The sequence below is a fragment of the Solea solea genome, chromosome 21, assembly GCF_958295425.1.
Source record: "Solea solea chromosome 21, fSolSol10.1, whole genome shotgun sequence".
Taxonomy (NCBI): domain Eukaryota; kingdom Metazoa; phylum Chordata; class Actinopteri; order Pleuronectiformes; family Soleidae; genus Solea; species Solea solea.
The window spans coordinates 8033243-8049259 of record NC_081154.1 but is presented as its reverse complement, the minus strand read 5'-3'; the positions used below and the strand labels follow the sequence as shown (position 1 = coordinate 8049259).

At 42.3% G+C, this 16017-nt stretch overlaps 1 protein-coding gene across 5 annotated transcripts in view; it reads right to left on the bottom strand.

Annotated features, from left to right (window-relative positions):
• The window catches only part of LOC131448320 (PH and SEC7 domain-containing protein 1-like), a 56105-nt gene that overhangs the window by 15615 nt on the left and 24473 nt on the right, over window positions 1–16017 (bottom strand). For 3 of the 5 annotated variants that reach the window (XM_058620660.1, XM_058620659.1, XM_058620663.1), the window contains 5 exons: window positions 15688–15882; window positions 14281–14361; window positions 13616–13728; window positions 12586–12644; window positions 11014–11103 (listed from right to left, as the gene is read on the bottom strand). In XM_058620660.1, coding sequence (XP_058476643.1) covers window positions 11014–11103; window positions 12586–12644; window positions 13616–13728; window positions 14281–14361; window positions 15688–15882 — 538 coding nt within the window. Of the gene's footprint in view, window positions 1–433; window positions 2058–11013; window positions 11104–12585; window positions 12645–13615; window positions 13729–14280; window positions 14362–15687; window positions 15883–16017 lie in introns of those variants that run through there. The other 2 variants (XM_058620661.1, XM_058620664.1) reach the window with 2 other exon arrangements.

Here is a 16017-nt window from a genome sequence, read left to right as displayed (position 1 = left end):
AATATAATACATATAAATATATAATATTATAGCTAAAAAATAGCTAATGCTCGCTTTCTCCTACACTCTGTTATTTAACTTGAGATGATTTTACGGTCCATTATTGTCTCACAGCAGACACACTGTCACTTTCCACCTGTTGCTGACACGTGAACGTTAACTAAAAACGTTCAATATTTATAAAAATAAAACAGATGGTGGGACAGATACTGTATGTGTGTGGAAGTGGAACGTCTGTCTTTCTGTATTTTGGAAAATTTAGCAACCACACTCACACACACACGAAACCAAAGTTTTGTATTGGGATTGCAGTAACAAGTGTAAATGCTAAAGGTTGCTGTTGCACATATTTTAGTTATGTCACTTTGAAGTGATGTATTATGGTGACTCATGAAGGTAAAAGTGTCAGGAAACAGCAGATGCTTTTCAGTACCTTCCTCCTCTTTCGGGCCTGTGGGTGGTTCTGTCCATCCTGAGCTTTGCCCAGCAGGTCTGGAAACACCAGAGGTTTGAGTGAGCGGGACCGCGGGGTCCTGGGGTAACGGAACGGGTCCATCATCCGGAAGTCCCGTCCATATCGCACAGTGCAAAGAGAGCGCGAGCGCAGGCGCCCCGCCGAGTGCAGGCTGTTAACACCAATCATGGTAACACACACACACACACACACACAGAGGATTACACCAAACTGGGCTTCAACTCCGAAGCACGCTGAATGTTCAAAAATAAGCCCAAGCGACGCAGTCTCAGTTTGTATGTCCTGAAGGAAAAAGGATGCTTTGAGGAGATAAAAAAGTGTGTCCCTGTCTTCTGTCCAGTGATCATCAGAGGAAGTCAACAGACAAATGGACGTGGGCTCAGTTGTTGCACAAAACAGTCAGAGATCAGCGGAGGGAGGACACACATCATCAGTCAAGTCAGTCAGACGCTCTGGTGAATACCGGGAAGCCCACCTGACACTGAATTATTGACGGGACAGCCATGTTTTATACATGTAGAGAAACATCTCCTTTGCTCCCACGGACAGGACTTTCTCCAGCAGGTGAGAATCGCTCACAAGAATGCAATAAATCCCACACTCACACTCGTCCACTGGAGTTTAATGGGTCATAAACTGCAGCACCTGGCACGATGATGTGTGAGAATGTAATTTCTCAAGGTGACAGTTTAGAGGCGGGGGGGAAAACACACTTTCTCTATGTGGTCTCAGCGTGATCCACGTTAGCCAAAGGTGACACAAGTCCGGCTGCAAACTTTCAGCGACATCCAGTGACGGCACACTAACGCACACATCCGCGGACACACAAAGAGGGACCCGAGCTGACACTCGCACAGATGGTATGAAAGGTGTGAACGGACAGTCGGCATGAGGCAGATGGGTGCCAAATGTGGGAATGAGGTGAAACACACAAACACACAAACAGGCATATAACAAGCTCTTTATGCTCACACGAACACAAACAGAGGGAGACAACAGAGGAGTAGGAGGGAGGAGGCGCAGCCACCCTCGGACTTCAGAGCAGGGATTCCACAGAGCGCCCTCGATTTCGTCACAAGCCCAAATACAAACACAATGAATTGAAGGGAAAGGCAAAACAAAAGCAGGTGCAGCACAGCCACAAAGAGTGTATATTCCTGTTGCTCCCACTCTAAAATGGACACCATCAATTACACAGTCACACAGCGCTGGCTGACTGACAGAGTGTCACTTCTTCCCTCCTGCTCTCTATCCATGTGTAGAGGTGTGCTGTCATCGCCGCCTCGCTGATGCACTTCTCTCAGTCACTATTTTCTCTCAAGACTCTCACTGATTACAGTCGCTCCCCGCTGCATGTTCGGCGGGTGTGGGTGTTTGAGGGCAAAAAAACGAGAGAGAGAGAGAGAAATGTGCTGCTCCCCTGCTGCTGATGTCTTTCGTATCTTCCTTGTCTCTGTATGTTTGTCAATCTGTTGCAATCTTCTTCAGCCTTTCTCTCTTTTTTTTTCTACGTCCCTTCTCCCTGCTGCTGCTGCCGCTCCTGCGGAGGTGGAGGAGAGGACAGGAAAGGAGAGCTGGCTGCCTGGATCGCAGAGAAAAAGAAGCTGATGAGGACAGTGCTCTCCCTCTGCCTGCCTGCCTGCCTGCCTCCCTCCCTCCCTCCCTCTCTCTCTCTCTCTCTCTCTCTCTCTCTCACTCCGTCAATGCGTACCGCCCTCCTTCCTTCCCTCCCTCACTCTCCCTCCCTTCTTCGCTCAGTCACTGCCAGCAAATCACACTCTACCAACTGCTGCCTCGCATCCACGCGTACACACACAGAAATGCAGCTGATGTTATATGCACACACTTTTTTTAACATACTTGCAATGGTAATTAGTATTCAGCGGTGGTTTGGTGAGGTGAGAGCGGGAGGAGATATTTTTTTTGCAGCAGACAGTCTACAAAGGTTTGTACCATCACGTGTGTGTGTGTGTGAATTCATCACCAGTGACATTTTAACTGAGCAATAAAGGAATAGTTTGATGTGATGAAGCAATGAGTTCAATCTATTATTACAAATAAATTATTGGGAGACCTGTCCATCATTTGCACAGTTGTAATCTGACCCATTAGTAATACAGAGGTATTAATCTTAAACATACAATCACTGAAAATTGAATAACAAGAGCATTTAGGCTACTTTTTTTTTTACATTACTACGTTAAAACAAATATACAGAGGCTATAAGAATGTCTTATATCCTTTTTTTCCAGCACAACCTATAGTGAGCAATCTGATGAAATCATTGTTTTTTTCCCCATTTTCACCAACTATATAAACACACCTGAGCAAAAAGGACTCAAAATGTCTACAATCGGATTGAATTTGTGATATTTGGATACACTATTTGGAAAAACTGTCTATTTTGTGACTTATGCACATTTATTGCTACTTAAAAATATATGCGATCTAAAATGAATCATTACTTTGACTTGACAACACATGAGAAGATGAAAAGACCTGAAGATGTGACCTATAAACACACATGCCCATATAAGGAGTTGTGTATTATTCCCACTGTAATATACCAAGGGTGCGACTGCAGATCCATGTGATCATAATGAAATATTAAATATTCAAATATCCCACAAGCAATTGTACGTATCTGCCTCTGATAATTTTTTTGCGGGTGGGGGAGGGTAATCACTTCCTCAGAACCAGTAATATTCAGATTTGATATGATAATTTCAGTGTGAGCGAGAGAGGGATGCGAGTAAAATGTGAATCCAAAATATTCCTTAATAAAAAAAAGAAAAGAAAAGACAACTTGTTATACACGACACATTTTATCGCAGCGCAGATTTTTTAAGCGTCTGTAGCCAAACCAAACACCGCGTTGTCAGCACTAATTGATTAAAACCGACATGTAGCCATGTCCTCAAACTGCTGGAGAGAGTGAAATGAAAGGAAGCCGAGGAAATGAAGTGTCTGACAAAAAAACAAAACAACCTTTGCGCACGAGACAAATGAACGCGTTTTCCCTTAAGAGAACTTGGTCAAATGGGATTATTGACTTGAGAGTGAGCAACAGTGAAGCAAAAAAAACCCGGGAGATTTACTGGCTGTGTCAATTGTAGAGTGTGTGTGTGTGTGTGGGGTTGACTGATCTATAATCGAAACAGACAAAATCCTAAATGTCCAATGATTATAATGTGTGTGATGTAGGGCCGAGCGTGACGTCAAATTGACGTCACACTTTCAAACGGTGCAATCAGAGGATCTCAAAGGCCGCAACTTCGGATCTACAGCATCTGACCCAAGGATTTAAACTCACTGAGCAGAAAGTGATCTAATGCAAAGTTTTAAACAACCTTTTCAACAACCTTGCTCTTATTAATCCAACATCCAACCTCTTGCGCTGTAGCTTGTGTTCCATGTTTATAACGTTGACTGGCGCTTGTCTTTCCACATGTGTGCAGTGTCAGGACGGACGTGATGTGTCTGTCCCCGAGGAAATGTGGAGAAATGCCAAACAGGCCGCATCCGGGTGACATCTCGTTACAGGACGGCTAAGAAGCTTTGGTGTTAATTGCCTTCTCTCTCTCTCTTCTTCATCATCATTCTTTCCATCTTTTACTCTGTGGGCAGCGTCGAGTCGCGGTCTTGTGGTCTGAAAAGCCCGAAACCCCAAGAAAACCACCAATGGTGCCTCTGGGCAAAAGCACTTAACCTGGAAAAGTCTTCAATGAAGCTGGTTCACATCAGCGGACGGAACAGGGAAACACCTGCTCATCAAGAAACGGAGAAAAAGAGCTAAATAAGCCTGTCGTTTCTTTTTCTTACCTGTGACCTCTATCAGTTTATCCGTCTGTGAGTCTCTCCCTCACTCAATATTTCACATCTAAATGTCTTGCAGTCTTCTGTGAAGAGTCCAGACAGCTCTGGGAGACAGAGGCGGGGGGGGGGGGGGGGGGTCTGTTTTTTTCTCTGCCCTTCAAGCGTCTTCCAACAGCACTCCACTCCTTTTTCTCTCCCTCAATTTTATGAGTGAATGTGTGAGATTTCTGTGTCCTTCAATTTTCTTCCGCTCTGCTGCTTGTACAGTTGACGTACCCACTGGACAGCAGGTGCAGGGTCTGCAGTTCAGTTTTCTGGATTGGTCACGGGAAGTGTTCCCTATTTGACCATTGCCGACGATCAACGGTATGGAAAAATATACACCCGAGTGATCGAGATCTATCCGAGGAAACCCGTATTTATTTGCTGCTCCTGCTTCAATATAAGATTTTTCTTTACTGACGAGAAATAGACAGATGTGCTGTTTTAGATTCAGCGGTAAATGTATAAATCTAACGAAAAATAAATGGATTTGTTGACATATGCACATACCTAGATCTAAATTAGGTTGTCACGGAAACGTCATGATATTTAATGTGACTCATACCTGTCTCAGCTCCAAGGGAGCTATACAATATTTAGCACCCACCTTCTAAGGACAATGTGTCCTGTGGCCCTAAAGTGATGTGACTTTCAGACTGTTGACCTCAATGTTGCAAGAAAAGAAGAGAATTCCGGCGTAGCTGGGCTTGACCGACAATGGGGACACACGTGGGGACGATTCCTCTCCCTCTCAATTACAAAAACAAACAAGCCATCTGTCTTTTTTGCCCCTGCCGTCGATGCTGCCACCCGATCGACGACACCGGTGCACGTAATTGCAGCTGGAAGAGCGCGGGTTCAGCGTCTGATTGAGGCGCACAACATTTTCATTTCAGCAGAATTTGTTCTCCTGCTCTAATGCAGGCTGTAACCTACTTCAGAGCATCATTAGCTCCCACTTCAAGCTTTAAGCGGTGAGCAGTGCCGAGGAGGGAGAGAGAGGGAGAGAGAGAGAGAGCAAACCTATGTGTGTCTCTGAGGAGAGAGGAGGAAAGTTTCCTCTAAACTAAAGCTTAGAGTGGAGAGCTGCAGCAGCAGTTATGTTGCCCATGTAGACGACGGGTGAAGGAACATGGAGAGATGACGAGAACTTCATTACAACTGTGGTGCTGAGACCAATTACATAAACAGTGAATAAATCCACAGCGATTGATTAAAAATGCTCTGAGAGAGTTGTATCAGGATCTCATGGTTAAATATAAACACAGCAGCAGTTATGCTACAGACTCCCTTCTTATATTTTACAATTAATAATAATAAAACTGTAGTTATGTGACGAGCAAAGCGGTTATTTCCGGTGTACTGAATCATTACAGTCAGTTCATTAAAAAGATTAGTTCAGTACTTCCTGCATGACCGGAGCACACACTCAAAGCCTTAAAATACAACCGAACATAGACTCCTCTGTTAAATATTGAAATTTTAGACATTTCCTCCCTAAATGTTGGAGATTAACGCATGTTTTCAGGATTTAAAAAAAAATATTTTTAACTGATCTACAGTTCTGCATTGTTTGGCGTGTGTCGGATGTTGTGCTCATGACTCTCATGAACCTCACCAGTACAGGGTATTATCGCTAATGGAATAGCAAAAAAAAAATAAAAAATGAGTAGAGTCAAGTTGAGCTGAGCTAGAACTGTATACACAGTATAGCAGTGTTTTGATTCCTTGGCTGCACAAAGGAAGTGACTCATTTTATGTCAAGACAGACAGACAGACGCCACAACAGAAACATTGCTCCAGTAAGTGAGACGACTGCAAACAGGAGGATGATGGAGAACACAAACAAGCGCCCACAAAATGTTTCAGAAGGGAATTCTGCTGCTCAAAAAGCCCCCGTCACTCGGCTGTTTGATGGGTTAAATGCTTCTTGTACGGCACCTGCACCTACTATTCCTGAAAGATGCAGCTCACAACAACACCAGTCGATGTCTGGCCCCCGTGCGCTGCATCTTGTCACGTCTCTGCTGACTGATGGACGGGTGGGTGTCTGGGGGAGGAAATATCCTCTGGAGTACATTATGATACTTTATGGCCTCGTTAACGAACCCCAGAACGAGAGCAAACTGATTGAGACAAACAAGCGTCCGCACTCGAACGGACAAGTGCGCTGTGCTGCATGCACACTGTGGATAACCTCCCCCATGTCCTGTTCAATTCAATCACTTTATACTTTTCAAGTTTCAAGAACACTGATGTCATAATTGATATGATTATAGCCATGTCGCATGAACATATGGCCTGCAAAAATGAAGACAAACCATGGCATGCAGGCAGGAGTGAGCAGGACTTTGCTCACAGCAGCTTTTTTCTTGCATGAGATAATAAAAACACTATCTAGCAGAGGAAAGATATGAAAGGAGTCAACACTGGGGGAGTCAACAGCATTCATTGCAGAATACCCATTGGATGAAATAGGTAAACAGTATATTATAGAAATGAACATAATTGAAACAAAACATAATGGTAGTAAGCAGGAAAAAAGTATCGAGGGGAAGTCAATCCATCAGACCAGCAGCATGGTACACCTTGGCACATGGTGACAGAAGAGGCAAGTGTGATACTGAAATTAAAAAGAATTGCTAACACTAGACACTAACACTAACAAAAGCAACAGCGAGCAAATGTGAGGCCTTTGAAATGTGGCTATATTGAATATTGACTGAGCACAAAACAAACAAAGAAGTCCTTTAAAAAAAAAAGATGAAAACTAAATACCATCAGAAAATGCACATACTTTGGCCGTATCATACGAGGAGATGATCGACAACGACTGAAGAGGACGGGGGAGCCCAAGAACAGCGTGGAATACAAGGACGATATCATACGAGAACGATAATGATCCAGCAGATGGCACATGAACAAGACACGAGTCATTACGTTTCTGAGGTGGAATCTGTACCTAGCCACCAAGTATCACCTCCATTTCGTTTTACAGTTGAGGCTACAGCAGCACTTTGACTTACAATAAACAAACCATAAATAAATAAATAAATAAATAAATAAAATAAAATCCGACACAAAACAATAGGGCTCGAGTCGTGCCATTCCTTGCATAGGTTGGCTCCCATCCCAGTCAGGCTTGGTGTTTTACCTCACAAAGCTATTTTAGTGTGTTGCTTTGTGTTTTTGGCTGCAGCCGGCCACTGTGCACGACCTGCCTCACACCCAAGTATTAGTATTTAGTATATAGTACAGTACATATTTGACAATGTTTTAGAGGAAGCTGAGCTTCACTAAACTGATAAATAAATAAATAAAAATAGAAACTGCAGAGTCAGTAGTTGATAGAAACATTCTTGTGCCAGTAAACACAGAATAAAAGTTGAGTTAGATGATAATAATAACGTGGCAGTGGCGGACAAGCGCTGCTTGTTTTTCAATGCTCAGGAATGTGGACAAACACTTCCTTCCCAATGTGGTTTCTGCCATTTAGATGTGAGGACGCACCGGGACCCTTCAGATCTGTACTTAGCGAGGACGCTGTGATTGGATCGCTCAGGACAGATGCTTCTACCCATGTCTGAACGGGTCTACATGTTGAAGTGAGGTATCACTGTGTCGTGCAGGACAGGTTGTGTAGTCTCACACACTCTGTTCAGACGATCGCTCCATTGTGCTCGTCCCCTTTGTGGTGGTAATAGGAAACATATCAGTCGGTTTAATCAAAAGAGTCTGAACTGGCGAGGCCGAGTTGAGACGGAGCAATTGAGAGACGGGATGAATCGGCGATAAGCGGGGAGACTTATCGAGGAAGATAAAAGTAGCAAAAACAAGACAAACAGAGAAGAAAGGAGCTGACGACCGAGCAATAAAAGAGGCAGCAGAGTCGACCTGAGAGGTGGAAAGAGGTGTCATGGGGATGAAAAGCCCCTCATTATTTTCCAGTCCACTGGGCAGTTGATTCCCGTTTTAGCAACAGGGCTCAGTAGTTCAGCACCCCGACAACAGTGTCTCCTGTCCTGCAGACAAATAAAAGCTCCATCGTATGGCTCAGTTAATCATATATTATTGTCCTTTATGATGGATGAAGCCTGTGCACACTGACTAAACGTCGGATTGCAAATGTCTATAGTTCTGCTTGTGGTAGAAACCATTCAATAACAACAACATAAAAATAACTCTTTAGATGAGAGTGCTTTGCAAACACCTTAAACACCTACTGGTGTGACAGGACTGAAAGTTTAAGGTAGTGAGAATGGAGAGGAAGGTAGAAGTGGAAGCACGGCGGTGGCGACAAAGAAATCCAGAGTCTGGGTCTGTTTGTGTGAGATAAACTCTACAGTATGTGTGTGTGTGTTGTTGTAGTGGAGCATAATCAGTGTACAGCACCAAGGTGAAAATGAGACGGGGGTGAAGGATTTTCTCTGGCTTTCTTCTAATGAATTTACAGCACAAACAAACGCAGATACCAGACACGACAAGGGGAAATGCAGAGTCAAGAAAATGAGGGGAGGAAATGAGGGGAACATGGGTGGTGGTGGTGGAGGAGGAGGCTGGTGGTAGCGCGTGGTGATTATCGTTATGTAGCAGGAAATGACGGAGCGATAACAGACTCAAAGAGACGAGAGGAGAAAACAGGGACGCTAGTTTCACCGGCTGTTTGTAAGCTCAAACAAGGCTGACTCAGAACCTCGCTGTCGCTGAGGAGATTCATCACAATTCACTTAGAGAGACAGTTAATAAACTCAATGGTTAAGTTTGTTAATAGGTGACCGGTTTAGGCCGGAGAGTGTGAGATAACGTTGAATAAACACGCACTATCATATATAAACAATCCTGTTATCCTGTCAGTGCTGCCTACGGGCATTAAGTTGGTGCCGTTTACAACAGTATTTAGTCTTTAGTATTACATTTTACATAAAAAATGCAAACAATTATGTCATTATTTTATTAAATATATGTGTATATATCTCCTGGAAGGTGCTGGTTTACATTTGTTTGACAGAAATTATGCCAAATTTGCTTTTGGTACGATTTATATTGTCAGGTTTTCATCTTAAAAAAGGTTGTCACTGTATACACAGTTAATGGAAACACACTTTACAAAAGGATTTTGACATTTTTAAAGGACAGGTTAAACAGGTGGAGGAGAACATGTTTCCTGACTGAAAAGTCTGTAACTATAAAGGGAAACCTCGGCTGTAGCTCCAGGTGAACTTCACCAGAACAAGGAGAACAAGGACTTTATCTCCTGCTCTCACATTGTAATAATCTGGGAAAGGACAGCAGGGACAGGAAGAATTGAGCGAGACCTTACACACACAGTCTGGTGTCCAGGACTTCAGAGGACATTACATTGACTTGCAGTCATTTTCTGGAGAGTTACTCTAATCTTAACCATAACTACTCCTGACCCAACCCTTACCCAAAATCTTAAAAACCTGGAAAAAAGGCCTTTTAAGGAGCGACAAAATGTAAGGAGCTTTCAAAATGTCCTCACTCCCTTAGGTGTACAAGTGTTTTGGTCCCCACAAAGACACACACACACAAGCAGTAATGTATTTATGAACAGCTGTGCAACACAATCCCGCAGAGCAGAGGACAAGTGAAGAAGGCAGATCAGGACTGTGAAGGCAAGCAGGAAGGAAACAGAGCAAAACTGGGTGGAGGTGAAGGAGAGTGGAACGAGATAGTGGCGGGGAGAGGGAGAGACAACGTCCAGGGACAGAGATTTAACTTCACCAGAGCAGAGATAAGGAGAAAATGAGAGGGAAGAACATTTAGAGTCAGAGAATAAGAGAAATACAAAAAAAAAAGGAGAGAATAGAGAGTGTTGCTCGAGGCGGGTAAGACAGAGTGGAGCGCATGATTTAAAACCACTGTTCCTGGATCTGTAAAAGCATGAACAAAACTGCTAATGCACGCCTGTCAGACTGTTTCTTTTGCTCTCTCTCTCTGCCTCACTTTGCTCGCGGTCACATGGCTGCAGCTTGAATACTATTTGCCCTTAATAACCCGGCACAGCTTTTCATCTCAGAGTTCATTCCCTTCATTTCAGACGGACTCTCTGTCTCTCTCTCATTCTCGCTCATGCATTATAAATACCCCATTACAACTTGTTGACTTGCACTTCACGGCCCTGTGGCGTGTTGACGGACCACTCTGCAGACAAAAGTAATCAACAGCATCGTCGTTAGGCGCGCCAGGCGACCTGCATTGATCGAGTTGTTTCACCACATCACGTGGCCCCCTCCCCCCCGAGGCCTCCGCCCTGAACCCCCGTCTCGACCAGACCCGACCGGATTAAGACAACAGCCTAATCTAACGCTTCTGATGTCACACGCAGATAACTAAAAAGGGCGGCTGTGGCTCATTCTCCTCCTTTCCAGATCACATAACACAATTGGTCTCCCAGCTCACGCTGTAGCTGAACGTGGTGGGCGCAGGCAGGCCTGTGATCGCGGCGCTCTGGAGACGACGTGAGTGCCAGCTGGCAGTGAGCGCAGGCCAGACAGGCAGGCTCTGTCGCGAGGATCTGAGGGACAATACAGTGCTGGCACACACAGTCTGCTCGCTCTAGTTAGGGATGTGAGTCTGCATATGACAGCATGTGCGTACGTGTCTGTGTGTGCGCGCGCGCGTGTGTGTTTGCTATATTAGACTTGAGAAAAGCTTACTTTGAGCAGATCCTTGGGAAAATCTTGGCCCTCGTTCAGTCCCTCCAGGTTGCCGACAAACTGTGTGAATGACATCCTTTTGCCAATGTTCTGAAAAAAACAAAAAAAAAAAACCCAAACACATTAATTTGTTGTTTAATTTCATGCTCAATGTCCCAACTCCCAAACTGCCGCTTTGATATGATCCATTTGAATGACTTGTGTGATTTGTTTTTACGTTTATCAATTAAACAACATGAAGACCCGGGGGGGGGCCAATCTGACTTGTTTTGTAGATCATCATATTATCCGATGGCTCTGCTCCATTCCTATAAGTCATGACAGTGTGACAGTGAACCAGCATGCATGCCAAATCTGAGCCAGCTAAATGGAACTTAGCCATCATTCATTTCATTATTCACACCTGTGCGTTTCCTAGGGCCTATGCTCATTTTTACATCCTTGTTCTCAGGTTTTTTTGTGTGAAGAACACATTTAAAACGCCCACTGTGTGTGCAAAAGTGTGCAAAACAAAGTGGAGGTTAGGACAATATTTCATCTAAAATTGGTACTTCGATATGTAATAAATGAGTAATTGCCATATTGCGCTTCCTACTGTCACCTGACAAAATGGCTGCTGTGCAAAGGGTTATATATTAACCAGACTTATTTTTACCCGATTTTAACTCACTCCACTATAGTTCACATAATTAAAAATGTGACACTGCAGTAGAGAGTAATCCACAGAGCAGCTGGTATGATAAATGTCACAGTTATTATTGCAAAGACCCTGATTACTGCTGAATTGATGGAAACATGGTCACATTGATCTTTGGATCTTTGGTCACATTGGGCTCCAACGATTATTTGATTAATCGATTACTAAATTACTCGTTAACTATCTTGTTAATGGATGATTCTGTTTTTTCAATCATAAAAACACGTTTTCTGATTTTTCAGCTACTTAAATGGGATTTTTTTCAGGTTTATTTTAAAATGTGTGTAATACAGTGTAATATTGTACTGGCATTTGAATTAGCTGTTGAATTATAATGAGTTACTTTAATTACACCCAGTCCAATTGATTTATTAATCAATGAAATGACTGGACGTTTGAAGGTTTGCCATTTTGTTTTTAAAGACAACAACATGACTTGAATCTCCACATAAAATCCAACTTTGTTCTCGAAATATCGAGTTTAATCTCGTCAGGGCAAAAAAAATGTTTTTCTTCCTGCGTGGCCCTAATACTCTAAATACCTAAACAATGATTTAGAAACAGTGAATGTATTTATCAAAAGACAATAAAACATAACCCTGTTTTAAACTGACTTCTGTCATTGGGATGTGTTGCGGCTAAGGTCAAGTTCCGCAGTCTGACCTGCAGACCTGTATCAGCTGCTAATCACACTTACATTCCCTATAAAATCCAGCTTTGCTTTAAAAAGACCTTCGAGGAGAATGCAGCTCTTCAGTGCACTGATCTTTTCAGTCTGCCTGCTACAGCTCTACGGTGTGTGCACATACATGTACTGTATTAAATTCTCTGCACGCATTCACACGAATAAAACAAGACACGCTCGCTCTACTCACTTGACCGTGGAGATCGGTGTTCAGCAGCATCAGGGCACAGGTGAGAGTGTGAACTGCATCTAAAGGATGAAAAGTGTGTGTTAGCTTTTCTCTGAGACATTCATACATACACATATATATATATATATGTATATATGGAGTATGTTACACAAAATAGTGGTTGTTCTAATTTGCCCACACCTTAATTAGGTGGATAATATTAGATTACATACAGTATGAGATATTGGATACATTTGGCAGCCATGGTTACTGTAGCTACAGATACAGAATTATAGTGGGAAGAATTATCAGGAAATAAGTGTAGTATTATGAGTTTATTAAAAACAAAGAATATAGAGAAGGCTACTTATAGGCCATTTAAATAAACGTGCAAATGTACTGCAATGATATAATCATGACTAATTATAATACACTCAGTAATATAATATTTATTATTGTAAAAGTATCCTTTTTCGGGGCTACTTTAGATACTTAAAATCATATAATATAGTCGGTAGGGATGAGATGATACCACCATTTTGTCTTACCATTTATGAGCCATGAAGCTGTTCACAACACAACATTTGTACCGAGTCATTTTTAAAGCCATCATTCTCCAACTGTGTAACAAATATTGTTCTCCCAAAAAGAAGAAATAAACAGCCCAAACATGACTCAGCTAAAATGCCTTTGCCAATTTCTATTTACATTTTTACAGACAGAGATTTTGTATTGTATTGTATTTGTATCTGGCCGATTTCCGATCTAGAGATTTTATAGTCGGTAATTTATGCATTTTTCTACACTGTGGTAAATATAGAGTATAGTTTAATAGTATAAAGCCACTTCTTTGTTTACTGCTCCAAACTGCCAGCCAATGCCCATTTTAATCAACATTTAATATGTAAAGTAAATCACTACAGTGGCACTACACAAACTGGCCAAAGTGTAATGTATTATTATGCATTATTTAAAACATCAAAATTACCTACTTCAGACATATGGCTGTGGTAGTGAAAGCACACACACACACACACTCTGCAACACTCACCCTCTGACGGCATGACGTCTGGGTTGCAGTCCCAGTAACGCCTCGAGAAGTGTGACAGCACTCTCTCCCTCTCCTGAGTCTCACCCATCAGAGCAAACTGCCTGAGGAAAGTCCTGCAGCCACAAACACAACACAGTCACATACAGACTACTTAAAAATAGATGCTATTGCAGATTAACGATGATAGAGTCGTGGCGTGCACGCTCAGTATCAGTAAAATCTGAATAAATGAAAAGGAACATCATGTAAATCTGTTTGTTTGTCACTTTAAGTGCAGGGCCGAAGTTGCCCTCTAGATGGCAGTGTTTTACAATAGAAACAATATCTTCCACCACATACTGTTTAACCTAACAACAAAAATAAAAGATAAAACTCTGTCTAATCAAGGCAAAGGGTTTCATACAGATTTGGGTATTTAGCAAACATTAGTTTCACACTAAGCAATTTAAAATGATGCTGTGTGACAAGCAAAAAATAATTATCTTACCTTCCCAATTTTTATTATTGGTATTATTAGGCTATGAATGTGTTCAGTGTATGTCCTGTATTTAAACCACATGTGTATTCATTTTATTCAGAATTGTTTTCTTTTTTTTTTATAGTATTACATTCATTAATTTATCTAAAAGCAGAAATACATTCCAGAGACATGTCAATGTTCTCACCTTAATGCCTGGTCAAGAGTGAGTCCTGTGAAGTTGAAGAAACTCAGATACTCCTCTACCACCATACGGCTGAAGTCGTTACTGTAAACAAATGGACATTAAAAAAAATAACAAATAACATATGCGGAGGAATATACACCTGATACAATGGAATAACAACATAGAGCACTACAGTAACAGATTATAAAGAGATGTACAGCAAACCGTATACAGTTTTCTGTTTTTTGCTGACATGTGCTTGATGTACAAAGTGATTCATGACCTTGCGCCACCACCACTCAAGCAATGTGTGTCACTCTGCAGGGACAATGTAAGGGTGTCCAGGGCCTCAATGAGAGGAGATTGTTGCACCAAATTTAGGAAGACCGCTTTTGGGCAATCAGCATTTTCATTCCAAGCAACTGGGAGAGGCTGTGCAACTTTTAACAGTTTTAAAATTTCTCTGAAGATATGGCTGTATATAGAACACCAAATTTATTATGTGTTTTATATGATGGTTGTTTTTTTTTGTAATGTTGATGTTGCTCTTTTACTGTCTTTAAACTCCCTGCCGAGGGACCACAGATGCAAATGAGCTATTCAGCTAACTCCAGCATAGACCTGGTTCTGTACATGGTCCCTGTCAACTAAACTAATAAACTAAACTAAACTAAACTAAACTAAAGACATGTATTTTGAACTCTTTAACTCAGTTTTGTTTCTTCTTTCTTCTCAGTAAGTTGTACATAAATATATATCTATAGATTTCTATATATAGATATAAATACAGTATATGTTGTTTTTTATTCTAATTTTACTGCATTACCATGATCTTTCACAAAGTAAATTTAACTAAACAGTAATATGAATAGGAATTTTAACATCACAATACACCCAAAGAGAAGTGGTGTGTGTTAGCGTGCTTGCTGTGTATTTTACACCCTTGAAGAGTAGCAGATGGAAGCCTATGTTAGATTACGACAATGGGTTTCAGGCCAATTGATACCTTGTTGTTCAAACTGGTCGCTCCTGTGGTTGTTTGCTGTTAGAGGCTATGGAGGTAAATAAGGTAGTCAGAGTGTTATTGTGTTCAGGGTAGTTAACGAGATTGCAGCGCTGCCATTTTTTAACTTTTAGAGATAGTTTCTTGGCAGAACTTAAATACACTGCCCTTAAATATGTTTGTATACATGTATAACTGCTTTCCAATAAAAACTGTGTTTAGATTTCTGAAGCAGAAGCGTGGTATGCAAACAAGGAATAAGTCTGCATACATCTGATGCATACACCAACAAAGATGGAGGTTAAAACCGCAGAGAGAAGGCGAGAGAGTAGAAGAGTCCCGGTATACTAATGGTGCTTTTCCACTACACGGTCCCGGCGCGGCTGTGTGCGTTCCGGTCGCGAATAAACCATGTGGCAGCTCACTTTTTGCTGAGGTGACGCGCTACATCAGACTTCCTGAAGCCGTCCAAGTTGAAGAGTCGCTTGGCGAGGCGTCTGGCCGCCGCCACATCCGCACGGTGGCTGCCGTTAGTGAGGGTGTCGCTGCTGCCCAGACCCAGCCTCTCACTGAGGTCCTGGTCCAGCTCTGAATCGGTCGCCAGGCGGGCTTTCTCCCTGCTGAGAGGGGGCAAGCAGACAGAATGAGTGATTTCAATCAGAGTCACATTAGACATGCACAGAAGGATGTGAAATGGAAGCGGGGGGAAAAGGGAAAGGGAAGCATGTGATGTTGCAGATATCCAAGACTGAAAA